Raw genomic sequence first — 27597 nt, 5'->3', positions numbered from 1 at the left:
GCCTCCTCAGGCCCACCTTTCCTGCAAGATGTAACAGAGTTTCTCTAAGTCCATGACAATCTCTACAGATCATTTTGTAGCTAGAACAGGAGAGGCCTGAAAGTGCTGTCAAAGCATCCCCAAAGTCCCCATGGACTACTACCAAGTTGCACCATCTCAGCTATTTCCTACCTAATCTAAAGCAAACACAACTCACAATAACATGAGTCTTGCTACACAACTGATACAAGTGTAACAAGACTAACAAAATCCGTGGTCACAAGAGGGGATTTCTTTTTGTTTCTCTGTCTAATAATTGTGCATTTGAGTAACAGGTAATCCACTGGACTAAGAATTTAAAATGGGGGATTCAGGAATTTGTTCTGGGAGAACACAGGGGTTTAGTCCCCACATAAACTACAATTTTATTAATAGAGCCATTATTTAAATTAATGGGTTTTTTAGGCTGAAATGGCATTTTTCTCTGAATCAAGGCAAGAGCTGGGCATGTTCTGATCTTCCTCTTACATGTGAGTTTAGAAAAAAGTGAGACTTGTTTAGTTTCTGATGTGGCCAATCAGGAATCCAAATATCTTCGGGTCCAACGTAGGGATAACTCAAACCCCTCAGACTGGCCACATGAGACTCTCTGAGAGAAGAGGTAACACCCTTATGAGTCCCAACACTCACTAACAGAGGGATATTCCAAGTGCCCCAAAACCATATAATACAGTCAATGCAGAGAGGACAGATCAGAGTCTATTCCAAGCATGATAAACAGTGATAATTTTAACTGGCATTTTTAAATCAGCATCAAACACTGTGAGGCAGTAAGAGTGATTCAGGAATTGCACATCAGGTACTCGAGCTGCAAAGTAGGAAAAAATATGAAAATTATAGATATTACTTATATTCAGCTTGAGAATATTTTATCCTGATATATTTATAGTCACAGAAAAAGCATCATGTAAATAATAAACAATTCTAATACTGATGATGTTCCATCAATAAAATTAATTGTCTTTAAAGATTTATGCTTCTTAGAGCAAAAGGAATATAAATGTATAGCTTGAAAAAGGAAAAGGAATGTTTCTTAACATGAAAATTAAAAACCAGGCACTAGGCCCAAAGGATTGTATCCTGTGAGGGTGTATTTATCTTCAGACATAAAAATGAAAGGCTTACATTATTTCGAAAAGAGTGGCTGCGAATTGGATCTTCTGCTGCTAAGGAAACACTGCTCAGCATGATGAAGACAAGGATGAGATTGGTGAAGATGTGGTGATTGATAAGTCTGTGGCATCCCACTCGAATTCTAAAGAGGAGATACAAAAATACACCATCTTTGCACACGGAATTCAGCAGATGGTTAATATACAACATGTTTTCTGTTACTCTGCCAACACTGATGGAACAGAGCAACAATCAGCCGTCAGAAGCAATGAAAATGCTGAAGCCATCGGTCTGATTCCTAAGAATGTAAATAAATTCGAAATCCAAATCACCCATAGTGAAGATGCACTTAAAGCAATCTGGGAGGGGTTGGTTTCCAGTGGGTTATGAACACCACAAGTTCCAGGGTTTGTACCACTGTGCACGTACAGACAACGTCAGAGGGACCAAGGCTAGACAATAAGTCATTCCAGATCCCCTGTTTGATTTCATCCTTACTAAAGTTGCCAAAATTGCTTATCTTGTGAGATGCAACTTAGGCTGCAGATCTCATTGTGCTACTTAGGACTCAAATCAGAATCTCCATGAAGATTTCCTTACAGAATTACAGGACAAGTGGGTGTTGAAGGCTCCAGAGCCGTCAGGCTTCAGCCACATGACATGAAGTGTAACTGTGCATATGCTTAGAGTCACTGAGCCCAAGGTAATCACAAATACAGAGCAGATCTGGGATTAAACTGACAAAAAGGCAGGATCAGGTTCATAACTGACTAACACTGAAGTTGTCTAAATTCTGCTGAAGACCGGGAAGGTTCTTGGCTAAAATTTTTTCTCCTGAAATTAAGTACATGATTGGAGTGTGGCATATCTTATTTATGCAAATAGGCCATTTTAGACCAAGAATACATAGTTTTAGTTGAAGCTGAAAGCAATTTGAAGTGTTCAACAAACCTAATGATTTTGCATTCAGCATATGAAAATTACTAGTTCAAGGAGCTCTCTTTCCAGTTTGCAAACTCTGAAGAGCTTCAGATAATCCGTGCAATGAATGAGATACACACCCAAAACATTTTATCTTGATCATCTTTTAAACTTGTGGTGGCCTCTACCACTGAAAGGCAGCATTCTCCCATGCCAAATAAATCTTAAGTAAGGACTTTTACTGACTACTCAAGCTTGGTGTCTTCACCAGAGTAGAACTCCAAATGCTCTGGAGTTAGGCTAAGTGTTGAAAGATTCCAATTGCTCCCCAAAATCCAACTATTACTGTTCTTGATTTTTTGAAATAATTTGTCTTTATCTTTGATGTTTATTTGAATCTGGGAAATGCTGTTACCCTGAGCAGAATATATACAACCTTTCTCCTACTTTTCTCTTTTTCTGGTTTCTCCTCCACAAAGAATTTCTAGTAACCCTAGTAACCTATCTCATGCAGAAGATTCTCAGATCTTTTACATCCAGTGACTAATATAGTACACAGATAATACACCTTAAAGGGTATTTTCCAGGCATGTGAGAACTCAGACTATATGTACAAAACGCTGTTATCTTCAACAGTGGGAAGAAAAATAATATCTTTTTCAAATTATTCTCATTTACCAAGTCAATCAGAACATTTTAGGAGGAAAGCCAATCCCTTTTCTGTTGAAGATACTAGATTCCTACTCCTGATCTCCCTGGAAGGAGGTCTGTTACTTCACTGCTTGATGCCTAAACCAGTATTTTTCAAATTTATATTTACGGATTGGTGCTGCTGAAAATGAAGAAGGCACTCCCTTCAGGGATCGGTGTTATCTTCTCCTTCATGTTGAGTTCTGATATTCTACGGGGACGTGGGCCTGCTGGTACCTCTGGTTCATCCTCCTCATCTTCTTCATCTTCACCTACTTTAAAATTAAACATTCTTTTTACTATAAACTAAAAGATATTGAGGTTTTTTTCGTAACGATACAAAAGCATAGCTTGTATTAGATTTCACATTGGCTTATAGGAAATATATATTCATAGAATGACTCTAAGAATCTATAAACCAATATGTGAACATCCAAACAGTTGTCACTGTTTGTGACCCACATACAGGGTGTGTGCATAAGTGCCCTGAGAGCATTAACAGGCTTTGCTGGTCCTGAGCAGCTGCACCTGCACCCCAAGCTCCCTGAGGAGCTCTGGAGCCCCAGTTCAGCTCAGCCCTGACAGTCCGTCCATGCCTGTGCTGAGTGCTGAGCTCTGGGTGAGCACTGTGCGCTCAAACTGTAGGGCAGATTTCTGTGACATGTATCCAGATAATCCAGCAGAACTGATTTTTAGATAAGTATATTCACTGGGCCAAGAAAAAATTGACCAAACATCATCAGCCCTGGAATGTCCTTTTTTGCCAAACGTTTTAGAGAAGTTTAGAATTTGCTCTCCCATCCAGATAGTGTTACCACAACAGTGCTGAGGCTCACAGTATTAACTCTCAAATGCTGCTTGTACTGTCTAGGAAGCTGCAGGAAAAGATAATACTTAGCAGCTTCCAGGCCCATTTATCCACTGATAACAGAGCACGACTTCACTGACTTCAAAGGAATGGATTCAATGTTCAGCAGGAGCAAGTTTAGGATATTTTAGCAAACAAATGTGCTCGTCTTCTAGCTAGTATTCACATACCTGGTACATCACAGGGTGGATAGGGATCTTTATCCTCATCCTCTCCTTCTCCATATTCGCCAATTGTCACCTATAGCAGTGAAAGGGATGCACAGGAAGAAAAATAAATTTTAACACATAGTACAAAGTCCAATAGAAAGCAAACCAAATAAGCCTCTGAAGTCAGAGAAGTGAGTTTTCTGAAGCAGAGTAACTCTGAGAACAGAGGAGAGCTGACAGTTTATTACTTATTTTTCAACGATGATTTTTCAATAGTATCCACATTTTTCTGGCTGTGTAAATCACAATGAGAATATAACCAACACACTTTGATAAAAGCTACCAAGAATGTTGGAACATTCTACTAAGAGTTGATCATTTATCTAATCTCATTGCATTTATCAAGCAAAATACCTACAGGGATCCTAAAAAAAAAAAAAAATCACATTTTTCTGACATTAACTATTTTGTTCTCTAAGTGCTTCCCTTCTCAGGATATCCTGGAACCAAAAGGATTTTTCTGGATTAAGAGATGCTGTGAGGATGCAAAGCATCAGGACTAAGTTTTCTTTTCCTGGAAAAAAATGTAGGGATGATGGGCTCAAAAAGGAATTCTACAATGCACAGTAGTCTTGAAAAGTACTCCCTAGCAAAATTAGTAAAATTGCTTCTTAGAAAAGAGACAAGTTTTAGGATAAACACCTTACTATCCTTGGGCTTCTTTTGGTCACCTTCTGACTTCTCACTTTTTTTATTTTCCAGACTCTCTTTTCTACAAAACAATACAATAACAGTTACAAAGCATGCCATGTAAAGACAGACAATTTTAAGTGAATGATACCAATTCTATGAAAATTTGAAAGCCTTATAATAAAATATTTAAAATATTTTGTACAGCTGCAGGTGTCAGAGCAGTAAAATCTACTGCATTTGAATGCAATGATCCATTTAAAAGATTATGATTTTGAATATAATTCCAGAGGCTAATCCCTAAAACATTCAACACATGATAATTACTCCTTTCTAGAGGGATAAACTGTGCCCTTGGACTCATACAAACAATTTTCATTGACTTCAACAGGCTTGCACTGATTTCAAAAGAAGGTTTTCTACTTGTCTATATAAGGCTTAGAGAACTGATTCCACAGGGAGCTGTGCACTGGCAACAACAGATAAATTCTTGTGCTAATTGCACAATAAATCCTACAGTTGCAAATCCTACAGTTGCAATGTTTAAATATCAGTTGGTTTATCATTATATTCTTAATTCACCACAATGACTACCTAACTTTTATCTAAAATCATACTGTTTGTCTACTATTGTAGTGTCTAGACAAACCCTCTTATTTTTTTCCTCAGTCCAGCACATTTTGAAGATGGTAAAGACGTTCATATAAAAAAAATCCTTATGGAAGAATTCATTACTCTCCTCATTCCCTCTCCTGCTTATTCAACATGCCCTTCTATTTTACCTCGCGTTCTTTTTCCTTTCTTTTTCTTCAGCTTCTTCTTTCTGAGCTGTATTTAGACTTTCAGCATCTGCCAAGTTATCCACAGCAATGGCCAAGAAGACATTTAGCAAGATATCTATTTCAAATCATTTTAAGGACATTACGCCTTACCATACTCGTGTGGTTTATTATCAGCATAAACACTGACAATGTGAGAGATATAAAACACATGTTCCCAACCTACAGCGTGGAGGTTTGTGATGCTGGAGTGTAGTGCAAATAACACCCATTTAATGGACTAGACTGATACTGGCTGTAAAGTGAACAGAGATCCATTAGGGTCACGGGTTTTAAAATAGCTGAATGCTTGAGGTATTTTTTAAATAAATGAAATTCAACTTCATGCTAGCCTGAGCAAGTTCAAATATGAAATTGTCTATTATACGTGGAGACTGTGTGGGCATTTTGAAAAATTCATTTTTATAATGCACTGTCTTCCATGTCTACAACAATCTACATCAAATTCAGTTCTTCAGTCTGTACCAGTTAATCATAAATACTGATACAAATACCATAGAGTACAGAAAACACAATAGTTTTGCCCTTTCATCACCTTCTGACCTTTAAAGAACTTCTGAGAATGGCAGTAGTTTGTTTCTGCATGGGGCCAAGGAAGTATTTCCAGATCACTGAAGGCAGGGAAGGGGAAGGTTCAGGCAGACTTTATCCCAGCTGCATCAGTCTGTGCCCTGGTCCCTGCTGTGCAGGGGATCCCTGGCTGCACTCTCAGCCCGTGTCAGAACTCACAGGGCTGCACCGAGCATCAGGGGCATAACGGGGCATCACTGCCCCACAGACCAGGCTCCAGCCCTGCATTGTCAGGGATGACAAACAGCAGGCACAGTAAGGCCGTGCTCCCACTGAAGGAAGAAAGAAAATATTCTCTGGTTTCTGCCATGGTGGTGGCTGGAGACAGCCTGGAGATCACTGACTTGCACTCCTCAGGGAACGGGGCACAAGGAAAAGTCTCTTTAAAGGACTCAGCACATGCAGAGAGCACTTGCCCATGGCCATCCCTGGACTACAGCCCCACTCAGGGATGTTTGCAGCGAGTGTAAAGGATACAGTTACCACAGATGAAGAGGATAATGAAATATATACAGACGATCATGCCTGAGGATGATGGACCACCGTAAGCCATGATGCCATCATACATGACAGCATTCCAGTCTTCACCTGTTAGGATCTAAGAAGTAGATATTAGGAGATTAGTAGTAACTCAGCATCAAAAGTGAATAGAGAAACACATTTTCTCTGACCACACAATATAGCTAACCTTCTGTATACATAAAGCAATACCATATTCTTTTCATGCATTGTTTTAAAATTCCCATTTAAATAAACATCTCCTGAAAGCTTGGGTTTAACTCTAATAGATTTCATTTTGTGCTATGCATTTATATCACTGAACTTCAAAGGCAAAAATAATAAAAATTACATTTTATTGAAATTTTATTGATCTCGGCATGCCAAAGTGAAGAGCCCTGGTTTCAGTAATGCCACATTATGTCCATCACTTAAAAATCAAGTCAGTATATATTTTAAGGTTCCTTTTTCTTTTCTTTTTCTTTTTTTTTTTTTTTTTGTTTTAATACTGGCCACAAATCTGTACTATGATAAAAATTCTGAGTATTACAATGCAGGCTATAGGGGCATTTCCTATATTTCTAATTTCTTAAAAATTATCAGTTACAACCTGAGAAAACATGTAATACTGACTCTCCTTCCAAGCAATTAAATGGTTGTTTAAGAAAATTAAATGCATGCCATTTTCTGAAATTCATTTTTGGAGAGCTGAACTTATCCAGCTGATTTTCATTGTTAGTGAGCACCAACAGGTTGGTTGGTCCTGAGTGTCTTCTAAAACTGAAGGAAGCTCCTTTCCTTTGAAAATGAGACAGCCTAAAATCTGAATAAAATCTAACTCAGCTGAATTGGAAAGTAGAGCCTTAACTTTTTATAGGGGCAATATCAGGTCAAATGTGAACACTTTTCCCCATAAGGAAATTTCTCATTAATATCTCCTTATCTTAAAATTAAATGGAAAGATTTTCTGCTTGCTCTGGGAAGCCACCAGATGAGACTTCCACCAAAGAGACAGGAAGTTGACGCCAAGGTGAATTCTGCAACTTTTAACTTTCACCTACAATGTCTGAAAACAAATATTATGGTAATGTACAAAGCCAAATATGAAAATGGTGAGAAAGATGAAACCAAATAGCCTAATTACAGTATCCAAATTGGGAAAAATAAATTCTAAGAAAACATCACAAATTAGTGAAAAGTAAAATCTAAGTATGGCTGTGCCATTTCACAAGTAGCAGACAAGTTTGCCTGAAGATTTTAATAAAACCTGGTCTCTAAAGAAATCAATGCTTATTTTTATATTAGAGTGATATGACCCATATGTAAATATGCACTCTTTAAAGGCTTATTATTTTTTCTTGCTTGAGAGCAGCTGAACTTTTACACAGCTAATGAAGTTAAAGAAAATAATTCAATCAAAATAAAAATAACACTCCACCTCTTTTTCTAGCCATGTGTTTGATGGACAAAGGAGATTTAACTCTGTGAAGTAACATGACAGCTATGTTGCATAGATAGATCAAATCAGATATGAAACAAATGGTCCAAATGGTGCAAATTACCAAAGTACTGAATTTAATGAGCAGGATGCTACTTAAAGTAAACTGAATAAATAGTATTCATGATTTTATTTTCAGGCAACACGATCGCTTAAACAGTTTTGTTGATCAAAGGTCAAATGTCTCATACGGGATGAAAGAAAGTTACCTGGAATACAGTTAAAAGGGCTTGTGGAAAATTATCGAAGGTGCTCCGTTTTGTTTGAGTTTCATCAAAATTAAATTTGCCTCCAAACAGCTGCATTCCAAGCAACGAGAAGATTATGATGAAGAGGAAAAGCAGAAGCAACAGTGAAGCAATGGACTTCATTGAGTTTAACAAGGATGCTACCAAGTTGCTCAGGGATGCCCAGTGCCTATAAATTAAAATGCGTGTGTTAACACACACCAAAAAAACCCAAACAAAACAGTAAAAGAGCAGTGCATGATGAAGTATTACAAAACAATTGCTGATCACTCTTCAGCTATCCTTAGAATTAGCAGTATCAGATAATCTTACCTGGTTACTTTAAAAATACGCAGGAGACGAACACAGCGAAACACTGAAATTCCAAGGGGTGACATAATTTCCAACTCCACCAAAATGGTTTCAACAATGCCACCACAAACAACGAAGCAATCAAAGCGGTTAAAGAGAGAAACAAAATAAGCCTGTAGGCCCAAGCTGTACATCTTTACTAACATTTCACAGGTGAATAAAGCCAGAAGAACTTTATTTGCGATATCTGGAACAAAATATTAAAGAAAAAAGATTCTGAATTGCCTCATAGATTCCATTTTTATTTTAACATATTAGCACTATACTTTCTATATGAGTTTGCAGCTTTTTGCTTAAAAAGGAAGTACTGCTTTTTTTATGTTGGACTGTAGTTGATGCTTAAGTGGCAAAAGTTATGCAAGGAGGTAAAGCTTCCTGCCAGCTATAAACTATTCATCTTTCCAATCTGTTGTGCAGTTCACGGTTCCTCAGCTCACAGCTTGAGTCCACACTGTAACTTAAGCAACCAGCCCACAGCAAGTTCTGCTGTGCCAGTTCCCACTTCCTCCTCATCTTTCAAGCACGGTTTCATGATAAAAGTACAGGTATTTACAATTTAGCATTGTCAGGTCTGTGTTACTAAGCTGTGTTACAGCTGTGGAAATCAAAGACCACATTCAGTTGTTTCTTGTATCTCCCTTTGGCTGGGCTGAATATCCTTCAGACAGCAAACAACAAAATGGCAAAGTACAAAAGTAGCCACTGATAGAGCACAACTATCTATAGTCAAGACCAGGACAAATAATTTTTGACTGTACCTTGGATCTGGGTCAGCCAGTCAGGTTGATTGTAATGCTCTGATGAGATAGTTAATGTGTTCAAAAAGACCAAGACAATAACAAGCCAATAAAATGTGACAGATTTTACTGCAGCCCTACATTTTCTTCTGTTAAATCGGTTCCAGCGACGCCAGCGTCGACTGAAAGTTCAAATAAAAATAAATTTATTATTATATGGAAAACACATGAACTTAAGGAGAGTTTCTTCTGTGTAGAAAACAGTGCAAGTGTGTATGTGTGAGCAGGTGTATTTTCATAAATATGTGTATAATACTTAATAGCTGTGTAAATCATTACCAGTTGCAGATTAGGGACTGCTAACGTGTTATTCCTTTTTTTCATATTTCCTTATAGATTTCTAAATGTAAACCACAACATTTGGAGACTCAAATTGCCTGTGACATAATTAGATTAAGCTGCATTTAACATTTCATTGAGTAGCAAAATATATCTATCTTTCCAAGGCCCCATACACTTAATAGCAATAAAGAAAAGTCAATGAATCAAATCAGAATTCAAATTAAATTCAGTGTGAAAATGTAAGCTTTGAGTTAGACCACAAAGAGAATTCTGGCAGGATTAAACAGAATAGGAATGCTAGGGTCATCTTTTAGAAACCTACCCTATACCATCAGAAATCTTCCTCAGTAACTCCTAGAGCTTTCTACTGATGTACCCTGAAATTGTGTCAGTGGGCAAATGTCTGTGAAATAAATAAGAGTGACAAGTCGAGGCTCTGCCTAGTTATGGGTTGGAATCACAAGTGAGGATATATCTTTGGACTCATAAAACTAGATTTCTCTGCTTCACTTCTGGGAACTGTGTTCAAGCATTAACTGAGTTTTCTTTATGCACCTTAAATTTGTCCTTGCAATAATGGAAATTAATACTGGTTTAGGTATCAGTACAAAGATGTTTCAAACCTTTGCAGTATTCCAGCCATATAAAGGAAAAATATCCTGTCCTGACCTAAATCAACATGGTATTCAAGAACATTCTTATCTTGCCAATCCCCTGCTACAAGGGCTGTGCCCACGGCCATCAGCAGGATGGCTCACTCCCTGGGTAGGTTGAACTGACTTTTTTTTTACACTTACAGAACATCCTATCATTGAATTCCATGAGACAAGAATAATAATGTTGGGTTATCTCTACTTATAAGATTCACAAGCAGGATCAAACTGTATAACTGCAAGCTTTCTGAAGCCAATAGGGCCATTTTTTCATTTTCCCCAAAAAGATGTGAAGAACCAGTGACAATAAAGTACAGCTAACTGGTACACATATGAATGTGCATGAATAACATAGGCATATGTAAACAGACCACAGAAATAAAACAAAAATTTAAAAGGAGAATAGCAGGAAGTTTCTCCATTAGATTGCTACAAGTAAAGGCATGCTCCCAAAGATTAACTTGTATTTTGACTTGTAGTGCAGCAGGTAGGCGAGCTTGCAAAGAAAAGCATTTTCTATTTTGATCCAAAGGCATTTTGACATTAAAGTCAAAACAATATCCTTGATAAGTTATGGGCTGACTTACTTTGTGCTCAAACACACAGTACTGACATTGCAGAGTAACATTCCAGAAGCTGGAGCGAGGGTCAGCCCAGAAGAGTGAGAATTGGACCGAGATTTTGCATTTACCTTAGAATGTGATTATAAGGGGAAAATACTGACCTGAACTTGGATTTTGAGATGGTTTGACTAGAAGAAAAGGAAAATACATTTTTAAGAATGGGGAAAAAGTAATTAACAAATTCATTTTCTTTAGAATTTACCATTGGCATTACATATACACAAAACAAACTTCTATCAAAATGCATAATGAATGCCGAAATTCTTTCGTCTGTTATTTATTCTCTGAAATACCATTTCTAAAGCCTTACAAATTTTCTTAGTGAAAGAAAGGAAATCTTCTTTAAAACTCAGTAAATAAACCTTGAATAAACATGCAGAAGCTGCCTGGAAGTCACGAAAATCTGAGCAAATAAATAGTGAACACCTCGGGTTATAGAAATACTCCTATACGTTCAGTTATTGTCTAAAACATACATATTCTCCGGGTCACACACAATCTAACAGAAAATATTTGTTTTTACATGTCATTAGAAATTTCCATTATTTTCTTATAATTATATTTTATAAAAGGTTTTAGGAAAAGCAAGTTGAGTTGAATTGTTTAATATCTTTTTAATCTGAGAATTAGAGCCTTAATACTCTAATAATTTCTAATATCAAACTCCTGCAAGTGCCATACAACGCTTGACTATTTCAAAGCTCTTTTGGCTAAATAAAGAGTGGGGAAAGAACGACCCTTTGAAATGCTGAGATGGGTACTTGACAACCATCCGTGCACTCACCACAAACTCCCACAGCACGCCGGGCTCTCCCCTTCCCCGCTGACGTTCTCCGTGTTCACAGACTCGGTCTCGCTGGTGGGCATGCTCGCTGTGGGGAAACACAACTGCCTTAGACTCAGCACCAAGCAAGGCATTGCCCAGCACGGCATCTCCTGGCCTACAGCAAGAATGCCTCCAGGTCTGCTGAGAGCTTGGAAGATCTGAGGAGTCATAGATGAAGTCAGACACTTCACCAGTCCTCCTCTCCCACCAAAAGGAAGCAAACAGAATTCCGGAGTGAATGGTGGCTTTTGTTTGTTTGTTTGTTTTCAATGATTCTAGGTAATTGCTTACAGTTTTCTACAGAATACAAAGTAGAGGAGGTTTGTACAAAGAATATGCTACCCCAGTAAAAAAATTAAGCTGAGATAGATTCTGTGACTTTTCATTTTGAGACATATTCTGCTAACACTTTGGAGGTGCTTTTCAATTGAAGTGCTGTTAACAAGCTCACTGATTCCAAGAAATATCATCAAACTTCTCCTGAAAGTAGGAACTATCACATCCTGGTCACACTGACCACTCTTTGCTTTTACTGACATTATGAATTATCAAGGCAGGATGCCAGAAAGTAAATGTGCCTGCAAATACTGTGTGAGCAGCAGGCAGGAACACTGGGAATGGGAGAATGGTACTTCAAAGCATGATGAAAATTACTACTAATAAAAGGGGGACAATTACATTTGCCACACAGTGAATTACTATAAATATAGTGAATGATCACTGAGTAGTTAGCAATTGTAGCTAATGGTTTTTAGACAAAACTCATTTTCAGCTGGGTCATCACCATTTATCTTCAAATCAACTGAAATACAGAGGGAGGACACCGTATGTCAAAAAGTGTTAGGAAATTATGAACAGCCAAAGTTCGCAGTAATTCCTAGGGGAGAGCACTGCTTCCATGTCTGCAAAGCAAGCATGAAAGGAAAACCTCAGGAACAAGAAAAGAGTAAATTAATGTTGCTGGTCTATACAATAGAAATACCATATAGTAGGAAACATAAGAGGTGGAAGATGCACTGAAATTACTGTAAAACAGCAAGAACAAAAGAAAAACAGAGCATTCTAAAGGTATTCTGGTGTGTACCTTCCACTGTTTTGATGGTTTGCTTGTTTGGTTGGTTTGGTTTGGTTTGTTGGGAAGGGTTTAAGTCCATGTCTGTGCACTGAGAGTACTGAGGGCAGAAGGGCCACACTGCCAACTTCCAATAGGAAAATCTCACTATTTTGGTAGCCTAAAGGATGATATAAATGAGATTTAAGAATCGGGCCCTGAATTTTCTGATTTGTCTACAAATCAGGTACAAAGTGAGAAGTGCTAGAAACAGTCTCTCTGCACAGCCTCTGTATTGCCTCAACACCGACATGAAGATACAGGGAAGTGGGAAGTGCTGGTTTGGTTTCTGTGCCCATCAATCCCATCCAAGTTGGAGATTGACAGGTTTTTGCAGGCCAGGTGCTCAGCTACCGTTTGCAACAGCTGAGAATCTGTCCCCATAAGCAAGTCACTGTTACATGAAATGTTAAACAAAGTGGCATAACAAAGATCCAAAATGTCCATGCAGGTGTTTGAATAAACAAAGCACTTCAGGCAGTAAGCACAGCAAAACCTTCTTTCACAAGGTTCTTCTGTTCTGATGATCCTTTTAAAATATTACTGTAATTGCTTTATATATTAAACATCTCTGGTTAGCACCTGCAAGTGCCTTAATTCTAATATCATGCTTCCCTTCATAGATCAGTTTTAAAATAATGATTTTTGCTCGTCCTGTAAGAACTTCACAGCTTACAGTCAGACTTCAAAAGGAATTTCATTGAAAAGTGAAGAAAAAAACTTTGATGTTCAAATTCAACTATTAAAATTTCAAAGGGTTAAAGAAAAAAAAACCCACAAAATTATTTCAAACATAGTCTCAGGGCTTCAGAAGGAAGAATTTTGATTTTAAAATGCCATGGTCTTTTGCAATAAATGCAATGTGTTTCCCTGTGTGATAAAGAACTGAACTGGTTGCCTTGTGCCAGGTGACTTGAATGGTGTTAGAAAACTCAGCAGTACAGTCACCTAAGGATGAACATTTCAGCACTTGCAATGAACAACTGCAAAATATGAGTGCAGAAGTCTTGTTTCACATGCTATTAAGAGCTTCCAGGAAAACACAGCTAGGCCTACTTCCACAATTATTGCATATGTGGAGCGTGTCTCACACTTTTATTTCAAATTTATCAACCCTTCCTTCCCCTGAAATAAAACCAGTGCCTAGAATGCAATTCTTCATAAAGTGTCACTCAGTGTCAAAAAAACTACATTTAATGTAGGCAATGCAAATGCATGTAAATGTAAAGTACGGTAATTTTAACTCAAGTCTACCCAGACTTGATGTGTTAGCCCACAGTAAGAAATACCAGCCCCTTTTGAACAGGATTGTGTGAAGAAAAAGAACAAAGAAAAATATCTTTGTCCCTATTGAAGCGAATGTCAGTTCTGCTAATTACTGAATACATCAGAATGTTACTGTGTTTCAGACACCACAGGGCTGTTGCTCCATCTCTATTAGTGACTTGCAGGTGCTGTATTACAAACAGAAAAGGAAAAAAAGAACCAATTCACGTTAGAAACTCAGCTGTCATTATCCTGCAACTTATATGTCAAAATTAAAACTTGACAGAAGCACTGAGAAAGGCACCGTGTGGAAGACCAGCTCCAGCAATGCCAGCAAGTCATCAGGTCTTTAGCCAGAAGAAAACAGCAGCACTGCATGTCCACATCCACTCTGCTAATGCAAGCAACCTGGCAGGTCTCAAAGAGACTCAATTCCACGGCCACAGCTCCATAAGGGCAGGTGGTGTCCATGAGGCAAACACAGCACACAATGAACTTTTGAGGGATTTATCTCAGCACGGTCAGCACTGAGATCTATAAACTGGCACCCCAGTATTCAAAGGAATATTCATAGGCTGATGTCATTGTCACACTGGTGCATGTTGGGCAGCCTTCTGGTTACACATGCTGAAGGAAAAGTGCTGCAGAAGTGGAGTGATCTGCACAGCTCATCATTATTGGCTACTGCAGAGAATCTTTTTCTCTTTTCTTTATTCACCTTTTGCCCTTATTTCACTGGCATTCTTCTGGAAAGATTATCTAGATTTCTAGATCTAATAATCTCTTCAATTAAGGTAACTGGTTTCAAACAAAAGAATGCTTGCATTAGACAATATAAGCAACCCATACAGCATGCAGCTTAATACTTTCCTGAGTGTATAGAAAACAGGTCAAATACATCAACTACCACATTTTGCTTCTGTGGATAAGAATATAACACGAGAAAAACAATCCATTCTATTCACTAGGTACTCTATGGAGTTTTCAGACTTTGGAGCAGAGATTTCAAACTCCACTCCAGGATGTAACATAACTAATGCACAGTGAAGAGCAAGCCACTGTCTGTCAGCAGTGATGTGTCCTCGCCAGTTGGAGTTAGAAGAAATAAATTCCATAATCCTGAAATACAACAATTCAGTGTCACTGTAGAATCCAGAAGCAGGCTAAATTACTACCTGAATTACTGAATTGTGGTGTCAAGTATTATTGTTAGAATGTTTTCCTCTAGAATGTATATGATCAAAATTTTAACCTGTTTCAACTTCAACTGTGCATTTTTGATCCATAGGCTGACATCATTGTCACACTGGTGCATGTTGGGCAGCCTTCTGGCTACATGTGCTGAAGGAAAAGTGCTGCAGAAGTGGAGTGATCTGCACAGCTCATCATTATTGGCTACTGCAGAGAATCTTGGCATTATTTTAAATTGGCAAAATTTTAGATCAGTCATTCAAAAAATGTCATCTTCTGTTTTCTAGTAACAGCCAACAAATTCCTCAAACTCCAAAATTTTCCTAATTCTTTCTCAAATTAGTACATGAATTTTCTGAATCCTTTATACCAAATCTTTGAGATAGTCAAAAAGGAAAATAGAGTGAAAAAAACCACAAACCCCCAAAGTGGCAACATTATCATTGCAAATTCATCTCAAATTTTCCTAAGTCTGCTATATGCCCAGAAAACACTTCAGAAAGAAGTGGCACTATCTCTTCTAACTGTGAAGCTCCTCGGGGTAAATTCACTTTAAGGAGAGTCTGCTTGGAAGATGTTCTGTGTGATAGTGTAGCAAGATATCTTTTTCCATAGTGCAGGTTTAATGTTGTTGTAGATCATTCTTATGGGCTTTCTCTTTTTATAGACAGTCCACGTTAAAGCAATATAAGGTTGGCTGCATAGCAGTGGAAGGACAGCAAAATAACAGGGTTTTGTTACTGTAGCATCACTGAAACAACCACTTGTACCCTGAAGAATGGCACTGTGAACCTTGGGAATGTTGCATATTCTACAGACATGTTGTTTTTAATGGAAACACAGGTAGAGGGAATACAAAGAAAAATATTTGGGGTGGTATTTCTAATCCAGAGACAGTCTAAGTTTGAACTCCTCAAATCAGCATAATCATCTCATGAACTCAGGAAGAAATAAACTTAGGGCATTAATTTGTACTTTGGAAAAGCCCTACTCACAAAAGGTGAGCCTGGCCCTGCAAGGAAGAAGAATCCAAGTCAGTGCCCATGAGTCTGGGGTGCCTTTGACTTGCAAGGTCAGGTACAAGTAGTGAGACAGCAGCCACTGCCAGCAGGTGACAGGAGGTTTTCAGCCAGTGCCAGGCTGCTTCCTGACAGACATCAGAACCTGAACCTCCTCATTTAAGGACTACATTGAAATACACAGTTCAAAGTAAAACTGCAACTGTCTTCTTGCAATTTTGATAGAAAAGCTGGTTTGGCACGTGGAGATGCGTGAGCTATCAGACAATATATGTAACAGTTGCACAAATAATTGCAAGCAGGCTCAGTGTTTGTACCAAATGAGTCCATCAGGTCCTAGCAATTTCTGACTTAGAATTCTGTACTCTCTAAAGTAACTGGATGAGAGATTTCCCCCCCAGTCTGGGCTGCAATAGTGATTGTTAGGAACAGCAAGAAATCCAGTTGGTCATATAACTTAGTTGCAGGTAGGATTAAAACTAGATCTCCTAACTACTGCAACTGTGCTCATGTCAAAACAGGACATTTGCCAGTATTAAAACAGGCAGATTTGAAAATAACCATCATACTCTAAACCTCCTGTCCATCTCCAATGTGGGTGGGGAAAATCGAATAAAACAAATTACAGAAACAAAATCATCAATAATAAGAGGAGATACAGCAAAAGCTTGTTGTGTTTTGTTAGATTCCACATCATAAGTATCAAAAATAAATAGTAAATATTATCATCATGCTGTTCTAAGCTTACACTATGATGCATTACAAAACTTGTGAAACACTTCTATTAATTTCTTCACACCCAAATTCAAAATACATTTTTGATCTGATTTACCTGACTTCTGAAAAAGAAAACCCATTCTTCAACAAGAACAGCCACAGACAAAGACACTTCAGTGGAAATCTGAATGGTTTGAACACTCTGCTTTAGGGAGGTAGAGCAGCACCTCTGTTTCAAACATGCACTTCAACCAGCAGGAAGGTCTGCATGCAAAGGGGTTCCATGCCACAGAGGTTTATGCCTTGGTTATAGAAATGCAAACAATCTGTGCTCCCGAAAGCTACCACATCCAATGCAGTATTGGCACAAAAGAAGGTTCAACTGCAAATCCAAACACGTTTTACCATGTTTATTGGAAGAACGGCCAAAGCAGCTAAGTCTGCTTTTCTTCTTGTCTTCCATTAAGTCAGCCAGTGTAAGCCCTGGGGAAGCACATGTAATCCCAGCAGTGACGCGGGAGGTGGCAGCAGTCGCAACGCAAAAAACAAAAACGTGTCCGTACACACAACACAGGCAAGGTTAGGCAAAACAAACTGAAATCACCGGCAGCACAACTGATCACAGCTAAACCCCTCACCTCTCACGGATCCTCACATTTTGAGCTAAATTCGCAGTGCTTTGAAGGCAATGGGAGTTTTTTCATTGACTTCAGGATAATCAGCTATTAGTTCATAATAAAGACTTCCAACTTTCAGTAAGGCATGTTTATAAGTCTAGTAATTTAAAGGTATTCTTTTATTCAACAGCATTGAATACCTGCCCATTATCAGCAACAGCGATGTACAAATACATAGAACCCATAAATAAATGACTTAATGACTTCTCTAGTTAGAAATTTTAAAATGCAGGGGGCGGGGCATTGCAGGAACCTCAACTACAATTTCAAAGGATTATGTGAGAAACTATTAATCACTGACTTAAGCATCTTTTAAATCTCTACTTTTGCCTGCCACTGAGATCTTCTGTATCCTAAACCCAGAGCTCTTCTACATCATTGGAGAACACCATGGCAATCTCCCATCACCATAAATCAGCAGTAATCTTGATCACCCAGAGGTTTAGATATTCCAAGAAGGGACATAGTTGCCTAGAAGCCTGAAAAGTATTATTATTCTGACTGTCTTGGGACGCAGCTCTAACTCATGCTGCCAAGATGGCTCAAGAAAAACATCACCAGTATATTTCAACTAAATTTATTTCCTAATAATATCTCGAATGCCAGGAGGTGGAGCAATTCAGTAACCCTTCCTCCTTTACAGGTTGTTGCAACTAATATTAAAAATGAAATACCAAGCCACATATTTAATGACATGTGCATAAATCCAAGGGTGCTAGGAGATTGCCTATTCACTGGAAATTTCCACTGAAAACATAGATGTCTGCCTGAAATTAAATTCTTGGCATTTCTCTTAAAGCTATTTTAATTATTTTCCTTCTATTTTCACTCTGCAAGTCTTCTACAACCTTTAACTTAGCCTAAAATTATGCCTCAGTTAACAGTTTAGACCTAAAAGCTCTTTCAAATGCAACAACTATGCAAAGTATTTTTTTTAATCTGTATGACCCCAAATCTGTTTAAGGAATGTCAGAGCCAATGGGTATTTTTGCAGCCTGTTAATAAACATCCAATTTGAACAGGACAAAAAAGGTTGTTGGGATTTCACCTGTAAACCAAGTCTGTTGGCACCACAGCTGACAACACAGTCATCCAACACCCTGCAAATTCAGCATCACCTACAATTCTGCACAGCAGCCTTGTACAAAGTGTATTTACTCCATAAAGTGTGCCATCTTTTATATCTCAGGCTCAGGATTTTCTACTGGTACTCAAGCCCACAGTTTATGTACTCTTTCCACACATTAGTAGTAATAACTAAGTACAGTGAACTCTGGCTTTTTTGCTCCGTTCTAGATAAAAATTTTATTCGTGTAACACATCTTCCTATAGACATAAATTATTCCTTTTCAGTGATGCTGGGATCAACACCAACACACAGGTTGCCTTCCAGCTTCTCAGAAAATCACTGTCCTTCCAGTCAGTAGCACACGTCCATACTCCCACACTCTGCTTTTATTGTGAACAAAAGTACTAATAAAATTCTGAAACTGAAAACCAAGTATTTTTAAAAACCATCTCTGCAATACAGAGATAAGTTTAAAAGTAGATAGCTCAATATCAAACCATGTAATTTTTGTCACTTACTGCACCTGAAAAGTACCATGACTTAAAGGAACAGTTCACAACAAATTAGCAAAACTAGAAGAAAAGCAAGGGTAACAATGTATTATTTCAACACAGAAAATAATACTCTGGGCTGTCTTTGACAAACCATTTGTCCTTATAAATATTCTATGGTATTTAAGTGAAAAAATACCATGGCTATCCAGAGTATAACATTAATAATAAGATGCTATATAACATTAGAATATATACTGAAATTTGGATTTTAATCTTAGTATTAAATCAGTAACCACATCCTGAAGTTGTGTTCTTATTTATGTACAGCTCTAAAACTTCTCATGAGAATTTTAACTACTACTATGCAAACATGACAAAGAGGCTAAAATAACCTCTGCTAAATTATGACATTACAATACTGCTGTTACTAGAATTTTCTGATATATAGAAAACAATTATAACTTTTAAAGTTGCTATAGTATCACGAAATTAACTTATTCTTTTATCTTAGGACTCAGGTTAGAAGCACAAGAGGGTCACTACAGCATAAATTACCTGTCCATAATACCCTACTGTCCAATAAATACATCATACATGATATTTCTTAGCGTCAAGTGAAAATCCCACAAGATTTCATTTATTGCACACCCAGTTAAGACAACAAAAAATATATTATATTGCTTTCTGAATTTCAAAAAAGGAAGGCCCAGAATGTAATTTTCCTGCTTTAAAAACAACAAAAAAATTCCTCAGTATTAGCACAAGGTTTTTTCTTGACTGTAGCTTTGGCCATATTTTTAAGCTCTTTATAGCATTGTTATTTCCCTTGCATGCACCCACAGGAAAACACATTCTAAGGATTTACAATGACAGTGGCACATGGCTTCTCTGCACTAACTTTTTCCAGAACACAAATAAAGCAAAGTTTATGTCTCAGTAGTGACTGAATGCAGACAGTGATTTATGCATGGACACCCCAAGCAGAATTTTGTTGTAAGACTCCAAATTATCTTCTGTGACAGCATCGCCACGTTAACAGACAACTGCTCTGCCAACCAACACTTCTGCAAACTGGGGAAGGGAAAGCACTGGACAGGCTGGGTTCAGTGCAGGGTAACACCCCCAGGAGTCAAACTGTCCCCATAGAAGTAGAGAGGAAAGATACATACTGTTCCTCTTGCCTTCTTCATCAGCCTCTTCATCATTCTCGGGGTCAATGTCTTCTGCCTGAGTAATCCAGTCTAAATATCCCTTCAGATCTTCTTCAAGCTGTTGCTTTTCACGTAGCTTCTGAAAGTCCCCTCGGGCCTTGGCTTTTTCCCTTTCTTTGGAAAATTCTCTATCAAATGCAGATAAAGCAAAAAAAACCACTGATTGACAAACTCCCCAGCATTTTGATCCAAGTCTTGACATTGCAGATTAACACAGTGACATAGAAAATACACTGAAGATTTGAGTGCTGCTTTGAAAACAAGGTAGAGGTGTAAAGAAGTCATGGCAAATCCCTACCTCATTACATCTCAACTTTCAGAGCTTTTATAATTTAATCAAAAATTAAGCAGTATTTTTGACACTTCTCATAAGGGAAGAGTCCATTCCTCCCATTTAGTTACCTGCTCTTCAATACAGATTTTAAAATTGCTTCTATCTACAAACAGAAACTAACTTGCAATAACGAAGTAATTTCACAGTTAAGTTTCAGTGAAAAGAACATTCTGGTAGCTGGTTCTAAAATCCAGTTCATTGGCCATATCCAAACATACAGCATTCCAGAATTCCACTACTGGGCTCCCCCTTAACTATATCACACACAGACTCCTGAGCTGTTGGAAATCTGGGGGTTTTGCCCTTTTGCTCCCTGCAACACAACCTAGAAGTCCTGTTCTCACAGATCAGAAACAGTTATATAAAATTAATCCTCTATCTCATTGCCCCAATCTCAAGACAATGTATTGGACTGTCTGCCCAGCTTAGTTCATTATTAGGATCAATCCTTGAATTATCTTGCAATGATAATAAAAATAAGGAAATCATGTTCTTTGACAAGGAGATTGGATAAAATGGCCTCCTAAGGTCTTTTTCAACCTGAATTACCCCATAAATCTATGACTCCCTGAATGACACACAACACAAGACAATTACCAAGTATATTTTCCCACCACATCTCCCTCACGTGCCAACATTGTTCCAACTTTTAATGGGATCCACGGTTAAAAATAAGTAACCCCCTTTTGCTAGAAGGATCAAACACATTCCAATTTACCTGAATATCAATATGTAGAATTAGGGGCAGGCAAGTATCTTTTGGACTGTATTCCAAGTACATACAATTCAGTATTCAAAGTTAAGCTTATTCCAACATATTAATCATTGAATGGTTTGGGCAGGGAGGGACCTCATCTCATTCCACGTTCCTGCAGTGGGCAGGGACACCTTGCACTAGCCCAGGTGGCTCCAAGCCCTGTCCAACCTGGCCTTGGACACTTCCAGGGATAGGGCAGCCACAGATCCTCTGGGCAACCTGTGCCAGGGCCTCACCACCCTCACAGGGAAAAATTTCTTCCCAATATCTGATCTAAACTGCCTTCATTAAGTTTTAAGCTGTTTACCCCTTGTCCTATTGCTAGCTCTGTTAATCTTACACTAGGGTTTAAATTAAGCTTTAAAAATGGCTAGAGCAATTTCATTTACTATGAATTTGCAACTCTTTATTGAAAAATTTCACCTGAAAATACTCCCTAATTAATACACTTTTAAGGGGAAATTTATTAAAGCAGTCAATAATACCCTTTCTCAAGTGGAAAAAATTAGAAAATTAGCATAAGACAGAAAAATATTTTGAGAAGGTGAAACAATTATCACTTAAAATGTTGTCCTATGAAAACAGAACAGAATAATAGAAAGTCTCCATTTTTCAATATAATATTTCTGTTTGGTGACATACATTATTTATTTAGAACTGCAAAGCATAATCTCTCCAGGGGGTTTCTTATTTATTTTTATTGGCTTTTTAGTCTTTAAACACATCAGAGAAATAATTCAGTGTTTAGAGGACATCAGTAAATTTAAGTGTTAAGCTGTTTACATACAACTATAGAGATGCTGCAGGTCATTTTAATGTTATGTTGCAGAAGCTACACAGCTTTCTGCTGTAAAAGCTAAGAGGCAGGCACTACGTGTTTTACAGCTGAGGACTTAATTCAACAGAGCATTTCAGTTTGGCACATGGGGATCATCCTGTTCCATCTGATAGCACTGTAATGAAGCTGAAGAATGCCAGTGCTTGCTTTGCATTCGCCACCCTTCACCTCCCATCCAAGGACGAGGTCCTGCAAGAAGCCCTCTCCTCACAAAAATGCCAGAGAAAGAGAGAGCTCTAAAGATCTCTCTGAAAGATAATTGCTCAAAAAAAAAAAAAAAAAAAGAATAATTTCACAAGTCAATAAGAAACTGTTTGGGTTATGGAATGCTGGGTTTAAGCTTCTCTCAGAGAGAGGATTAGAGACTGTCCTTTACACCTGATTGAGGCAACGCACTCATGACTCACTTCCCACAGGCAATATCTTTGGAAAAAGAGCTATCACAGCATAGTAGGAAATGAGAAGTAACAAGCCTTGCTAGCTTTTACTAAGTATTCATGCCTTTTTCATTTAAAGTCCTTCAGGTATTTCTCATTAATTCAAAGGAGATGTGATGCGCGAGGGTGAAGTAAAACAAAAGTTGTTATTATCATATAGAGTGAAGTGAAAGAAATAATTTTTTAATTAATCAGCTGGCAAGGCTGATACTTTGAAGAGTACTTCACCCATGGCTGAACCACTCTTTAACTCTGACTTCACATTAAAAGGGCTGCACACAGAGAATTAAACCTAGTTTTTTATATACACAGCTAATTCTGACCTTTCCCTTTAATACTGCACAGAAGTCAGATGCTGCCTTGTTATAGGTTGCTCCAATTTATCAGAAGGGGGAGATGCAAGGGTGCTTATTTCCACAATATTTTAAAATTTTAGTTTTTATTTTAAACATCTTGCCTGTTTGTAAGGAATTATAACACACAAGAAGACAACTTTCTTCAGGGAGGGAAGAATCTGGCTCTGTGGTATTATTTTTCTATCACAGCCACAATGAAGTGACACCCCTCAGACACAGGTGGACATACTCCTTTCAGTGAAACGCCATGAATAAGAAAGGAAAATTTAATAGAATTGGAAAGCAATGAGTTTCCTGTTGGCAAAACAAAAGCATCTCTTTTTTTTGGCCAAGAAATAAGTAATTTGAAAAAGATGATGGGGGTGAGAAGAGTGAGAGATGTTGGCTCTTTAAAGCTTCTGACAAAGACTTTCAGACAAAAAGATAGCCAAATACATAGATAAAGATACATAAACATTGGCTGATGTCCTGGAAGGAGGACTAAGACAGCTGCTTGCACAGCATTTCATGGCTGTGGAGTGGGTAGGGTGGGTCCAGGGCAGAAAGGAAAAGCTTTTGGCTGTGTAGGCAACATAGGGACTGAAGTGGTCAGACTGGTGGCCTGAACTGGCCTCCCTGTCACCAACTCAGCACTCAGGCCAGCAGCCTCTGAAGCTGACAGGCTCAGGAAACTGCACATTAATTGCAGTAAGTGGACTTAAGCTCTGTAAATACTTGGTTTCACAAATGCCTGTGCTAAGAGCTAACTTTGAAATACATATTTGATTCTGGTTTGATAAAATGACCTGGATCTGACATTTGAAAGTATTTTGGGCAGGGGGTACTGCATCTGCAGCACAGTAGAAACATCACTTGCAAAATAAAGCATTTGATGGAGACTAATTTACATAATCTCATTTACTTTTAGTGATAATTAACCTACTATATAAAACACAGGGTTTATTTCTGTTGCCCAAAAATTCCTTGTCTCCTTGCAGAAAGATGATCTCATTTCTCTGTTCAGGCACAACACCATCATCATCAATGGTTGTTGAGGCAGAAGCATATAAAATGCAGGGCTTGAATTCATGCTTCAATAGTCTGGGGTAATCATGCCAGATTTGTCTTCCTTCAGCAGAGTGAAATAACCCCTGCTGGTATGCATCAGTTGGGAATGGCTTGATGCAACAAGGTGGAAGTGGCAGCAGGGAATACTTGCTGGGACTCAATTACATCTCCCTGGTTCTCACACCTTAAATAACAGGCAGGGTCATATTAACCAAAAATCCTAAGACAATTTGTTGAAATGCTTTTGCTATACTCTCCCTTCTCTCTGTATATTCACAGATATAGTAACTAGTCACCTATACCAGCCCCCTACCAGCTCAAAGCTTTCCCATGCTAAAGGCCAGAGATATTTCATCAGGGGGCCTGTGCAGCACCACGAGTGTTGCTGAAACTCCTGTGCATCTCTAGGCACTGATGACATAAAACAAACAGGTGGTTTTGATGTCTGAGTATAAACCAGGACACAAATCCTTCGTTAGCCATATTCCTGCCCTTCTGTGTCACTGCAAATGCAGTGGGAGGGAGAACGAAGCTCCTGTTGTACGGAGCTCACCGCACATAGGGGCTGGTATGTGGAAAGTGTTAAGCTAATTCTATATGTAGAACTGCCACTCAGACATCCCAGACTCTCATTTATTCACAGAGAACAATCCCATAATACCAAAAATGTACTCATAGGAGTACAGTGATGGCCACCAGACCTGCAGGAGTGGTTTCACACAGTGGTAACCATACCAACCAACAAATTAGCAGAATCAAGTCAGAGAATTAAAACTACTTCAAGAGTACAGCTAAGCATGGACAACAGCTCACAGCTGGATGTAAAGTGTAGCAGATGTGGAGAGACATAAAAAAGGTTAAGTGACATCACATCTTTAATTACAGGAGATTTGTATACATCATTGTCATCCCTTCTTCTAGGGGAAAAAAAAGTCACAGGCTGAAGTCTAGAACTATATCTGTAGGACAAAAAAAAAATCCTAGCAGGAATTTTCCTTAAGCAAGGAGCATTGGGCTCTTGATGGGGAAATGCAAACTGGTATTACCTACCCATGGCTATTTCTATGCAATTCATTAGCAATTAACAAAATGTGCATTCAACAGCTCCAGCAGCAGCTCTGTGGAGCAAAGGGCCTGTACAGCCTTACTGTGCCAGAGAGCCCGTGAATGCTACAGGATCATCAGTGGGAACAGCAAGATAGGGAACCATCTGATAGAGTAACAAAACTGAGATCTGATGGAGCCCGTGAATGCTACAGGATCATCAGTGGGAACAGCAAGATAGGGAACCATCTGATAGAGTAACAAAACTGAGATCTGATGTTTCAGACCATTATTAATTAAATCTGCATAATAAGATGTGCCCCTTCTCTCCTAGGTCAAGACCCATTTGGCTCAGGACACTGGATTTCTTGGAAGAAGAAGGGGAAGTCCTGAGCACAGGACCAAACGCTGCCATCACCTGACATCGGGATGTGGCCTCTCAACAGAGTTTCTGAAACTGCCATGGTTTGTTTCCCTGCCAGGGGCTGCACCAGCAAGAACCTCACAGGAGTAACCCCTAAGAAACCTTGGTGGGGTGAGTTCAGACAGGACTGAAATAAAATCAGTCCCCTCCAAGCTCTTATTCAAGAGTGCAGAACTATCCCCACTGATTTTATTGGTTTCTGTCTCAAGCAGGAATTATACAGCTTCTCTGTATACAGCTGAAAATGTTTGCTGATTATTGTTAGTTTATTCAATTGATCAATCAAATATAACATTTCCTTTGTTTTCAGCTCATAACTTCCTGAGATCTACAGCTAGAGTCCCTCTCCTTGTTTTCAATGTATATTCGGTTTATCTATGGGAAGGAGTTAAATTTTCAGCAATAATTTTTATTTTATATTTTTCATTAGGCCTTCCTGCTGCTCTGAAAAGGAACTCTGTCAAAACCAGTTCATTTTCCTTTTGCTGAAAGGGTGTGGATGACAGTTTACTGCCGTTTTCTATTTGGTGCACCATTATTCAAATGCCTTTTCTATGATTTTTTCCATATATACTGTAAACAACAGTTCTTAGGTGTATAAGCTTATGTGCACCAACAGATATGACATTAATTGACAGATATTGCTGTGAGATTAGGGTGGATGAGTACATACCCTTAGCTTTTAGAATCATTATTTACATACATTGCAAATATTACTGGGGGAAAGAAATTGAAAAAATTAACATTCACTTAGTAATCTGCAAGATCACATGTAGGAGGATGTAAGGACATGTCAAATCTTATGACTTGGTGTCCTTTTGCAAGGCAATAAATTCAACTTATAGATTTATTAAAGTGTGTTTGAAAGGTTTTAGTTGTTCCCATGGCTACCCAAAGAAATACTAATGCCTTGAGCGTAAAATGGCACCAGCAAAACCCATCCCCTAATGATAAGGTCTATCTTCAGGAATAGATTATCATGCATCATTAAAAGCCATGCCTCTTGATAAATAAGTTATGAAGTTTTATAATTTATTTCCTCTGTTCACAGCAAACCAGTTTAATACATGCTGAATTACTGACGTGTCTATTTTAACTTTTTTTTTATTTTAACTTTTAACACTTTCAGGACAGATTAAAATCTCCATTCTGATCTTTATTTGATAACTTTCCAACAACCTTAACCTTATAATTTCTAACTTTCAATTTCAGCTCACTCTTTTGCAGCAATAGTTATGATATGCTCTGGTCTTGTACACTGGAATATTTGGAGAAGGCCTGACCTGAGCTCCCAGTTTCTGTGCCTAGTATTTCATGCCTTCAGAGAATTCACTTTTAGACTAATGTGAATATTTCTAGCATCTAATACAGAGTAAAAATTATAGTTTTTTGAAAAAGCTGAATTAACTCAAGCCTATGAATTCTCTCCATCCTTGTTATTCAAGGGAATACGTAAGAAAAAGTCTCCACAGTCAGCTTCCATGCAGAAATTACAATATTTACCACATGCAGATTCCATACACACATTGTTTCTATTCATGTACACTACTGGTATTAAAGATATGAACTCTATTTTTAAGAATGTCACCTTCTGCAGGCAAGACTGACATGGATCACCAGGAAATACTCACCTTCAGAAAGAGCTAGATGTAAAACAAAGGATCTGCCAAACCATAATTCTCATCCATTTTACAGTATCTTAATACATCAAACATGCAGTGCACAAGAGGCATTACAGAAATACAAAGGGGCAGATGGTCACAGAATAACAAAGGAGTGCAAAGAGAATAACTGAATATTTTAAAACCACAAACGGATCAAAAACAGCAGACAGATTTAAATGTACACAGCATAACCTGATATAAAGGAAGTAACACTTTAATACAGAAAAGGTATTAGGCATTCAGATTCCACTTTCAAAATCTGTATGCAAAGCCATGCTTTCAAGTA

At 38.1% G+C, this 27597-nt stretch overlaps 1 protein-coding gene across 19 annotated transcripts in view; it reads right to left on the bottom strand.

The window, feature by feature from the left end:
* The window catches only part of CACNA1D (calcium voltage-gated channel subunit alpha1 D), a 172101-nt gene that overhangs the window by 60018 nt on the left and 84486 nt on the right, over positions 1-27597 (bottom strand). For 18 of the 19 annotated variants that reach the window (XM_039558772.1, XM_039558786.1, XM_039558789.1 and 15 more), the window contains exons 9-20: positions 20369-20538; positions 11614-11701; positions 10931-10957; positions 9233-9393; positions 8436-8661; positions 8085-8292; positions 6357-6477; positions 5253-5367; positions 4483-4552; positions 3802-3871; positions 2894-3038; positions 1165-1294 (exon numbers count right to left, since the gene is read on the bottom strand). In XM_039558772.1, coding sequence (XP_039414706.1) covers positions 1165-1294; positions 2894-3038; positions 3802-3871; positions 4483-4552; positions 5253-5367; positions 6357-6477; positions 8085-8292; positions 8436-8661; positions 9233-9393; positions 10931-10957; positions 11614-11701; positions 20369-20538 — 1531 coding nt within the window. The remainder of the gene's footprint in view (positions 1-1164; positions 1295-2893; positions 3039-3801; positions 3872-4482; positions 4553-5252; positions 5368-6356; positions 6478-8084; positions 8293-8435; positions 8662-9232; positions 9394-10930; positions 10958-11613; positions 11702-20368; positions 20539-27597) is intronic. The other variant, XM_039558774.1, reaches the window with a different exon arrangement.

Source organism: Corvus cornix, chromosome 12 (genome assembly GCF_000738735.6).
Source record: "Corvus cornix cornix isolate S_Up_H32 chromosome 12, ASM73873v5, whole genome shotgun sequence".
Classification (NCBI taxonomy): Eukaryota; Metazoa; Chordata; class Aves; order Passeriformes; family Corvidae; genus Corvus; species Corvus cornix.
Note: the sequence above shows the minus strand (reverse complement) of the source record. Positions and strands in the feature narration are given on the sequence as shown.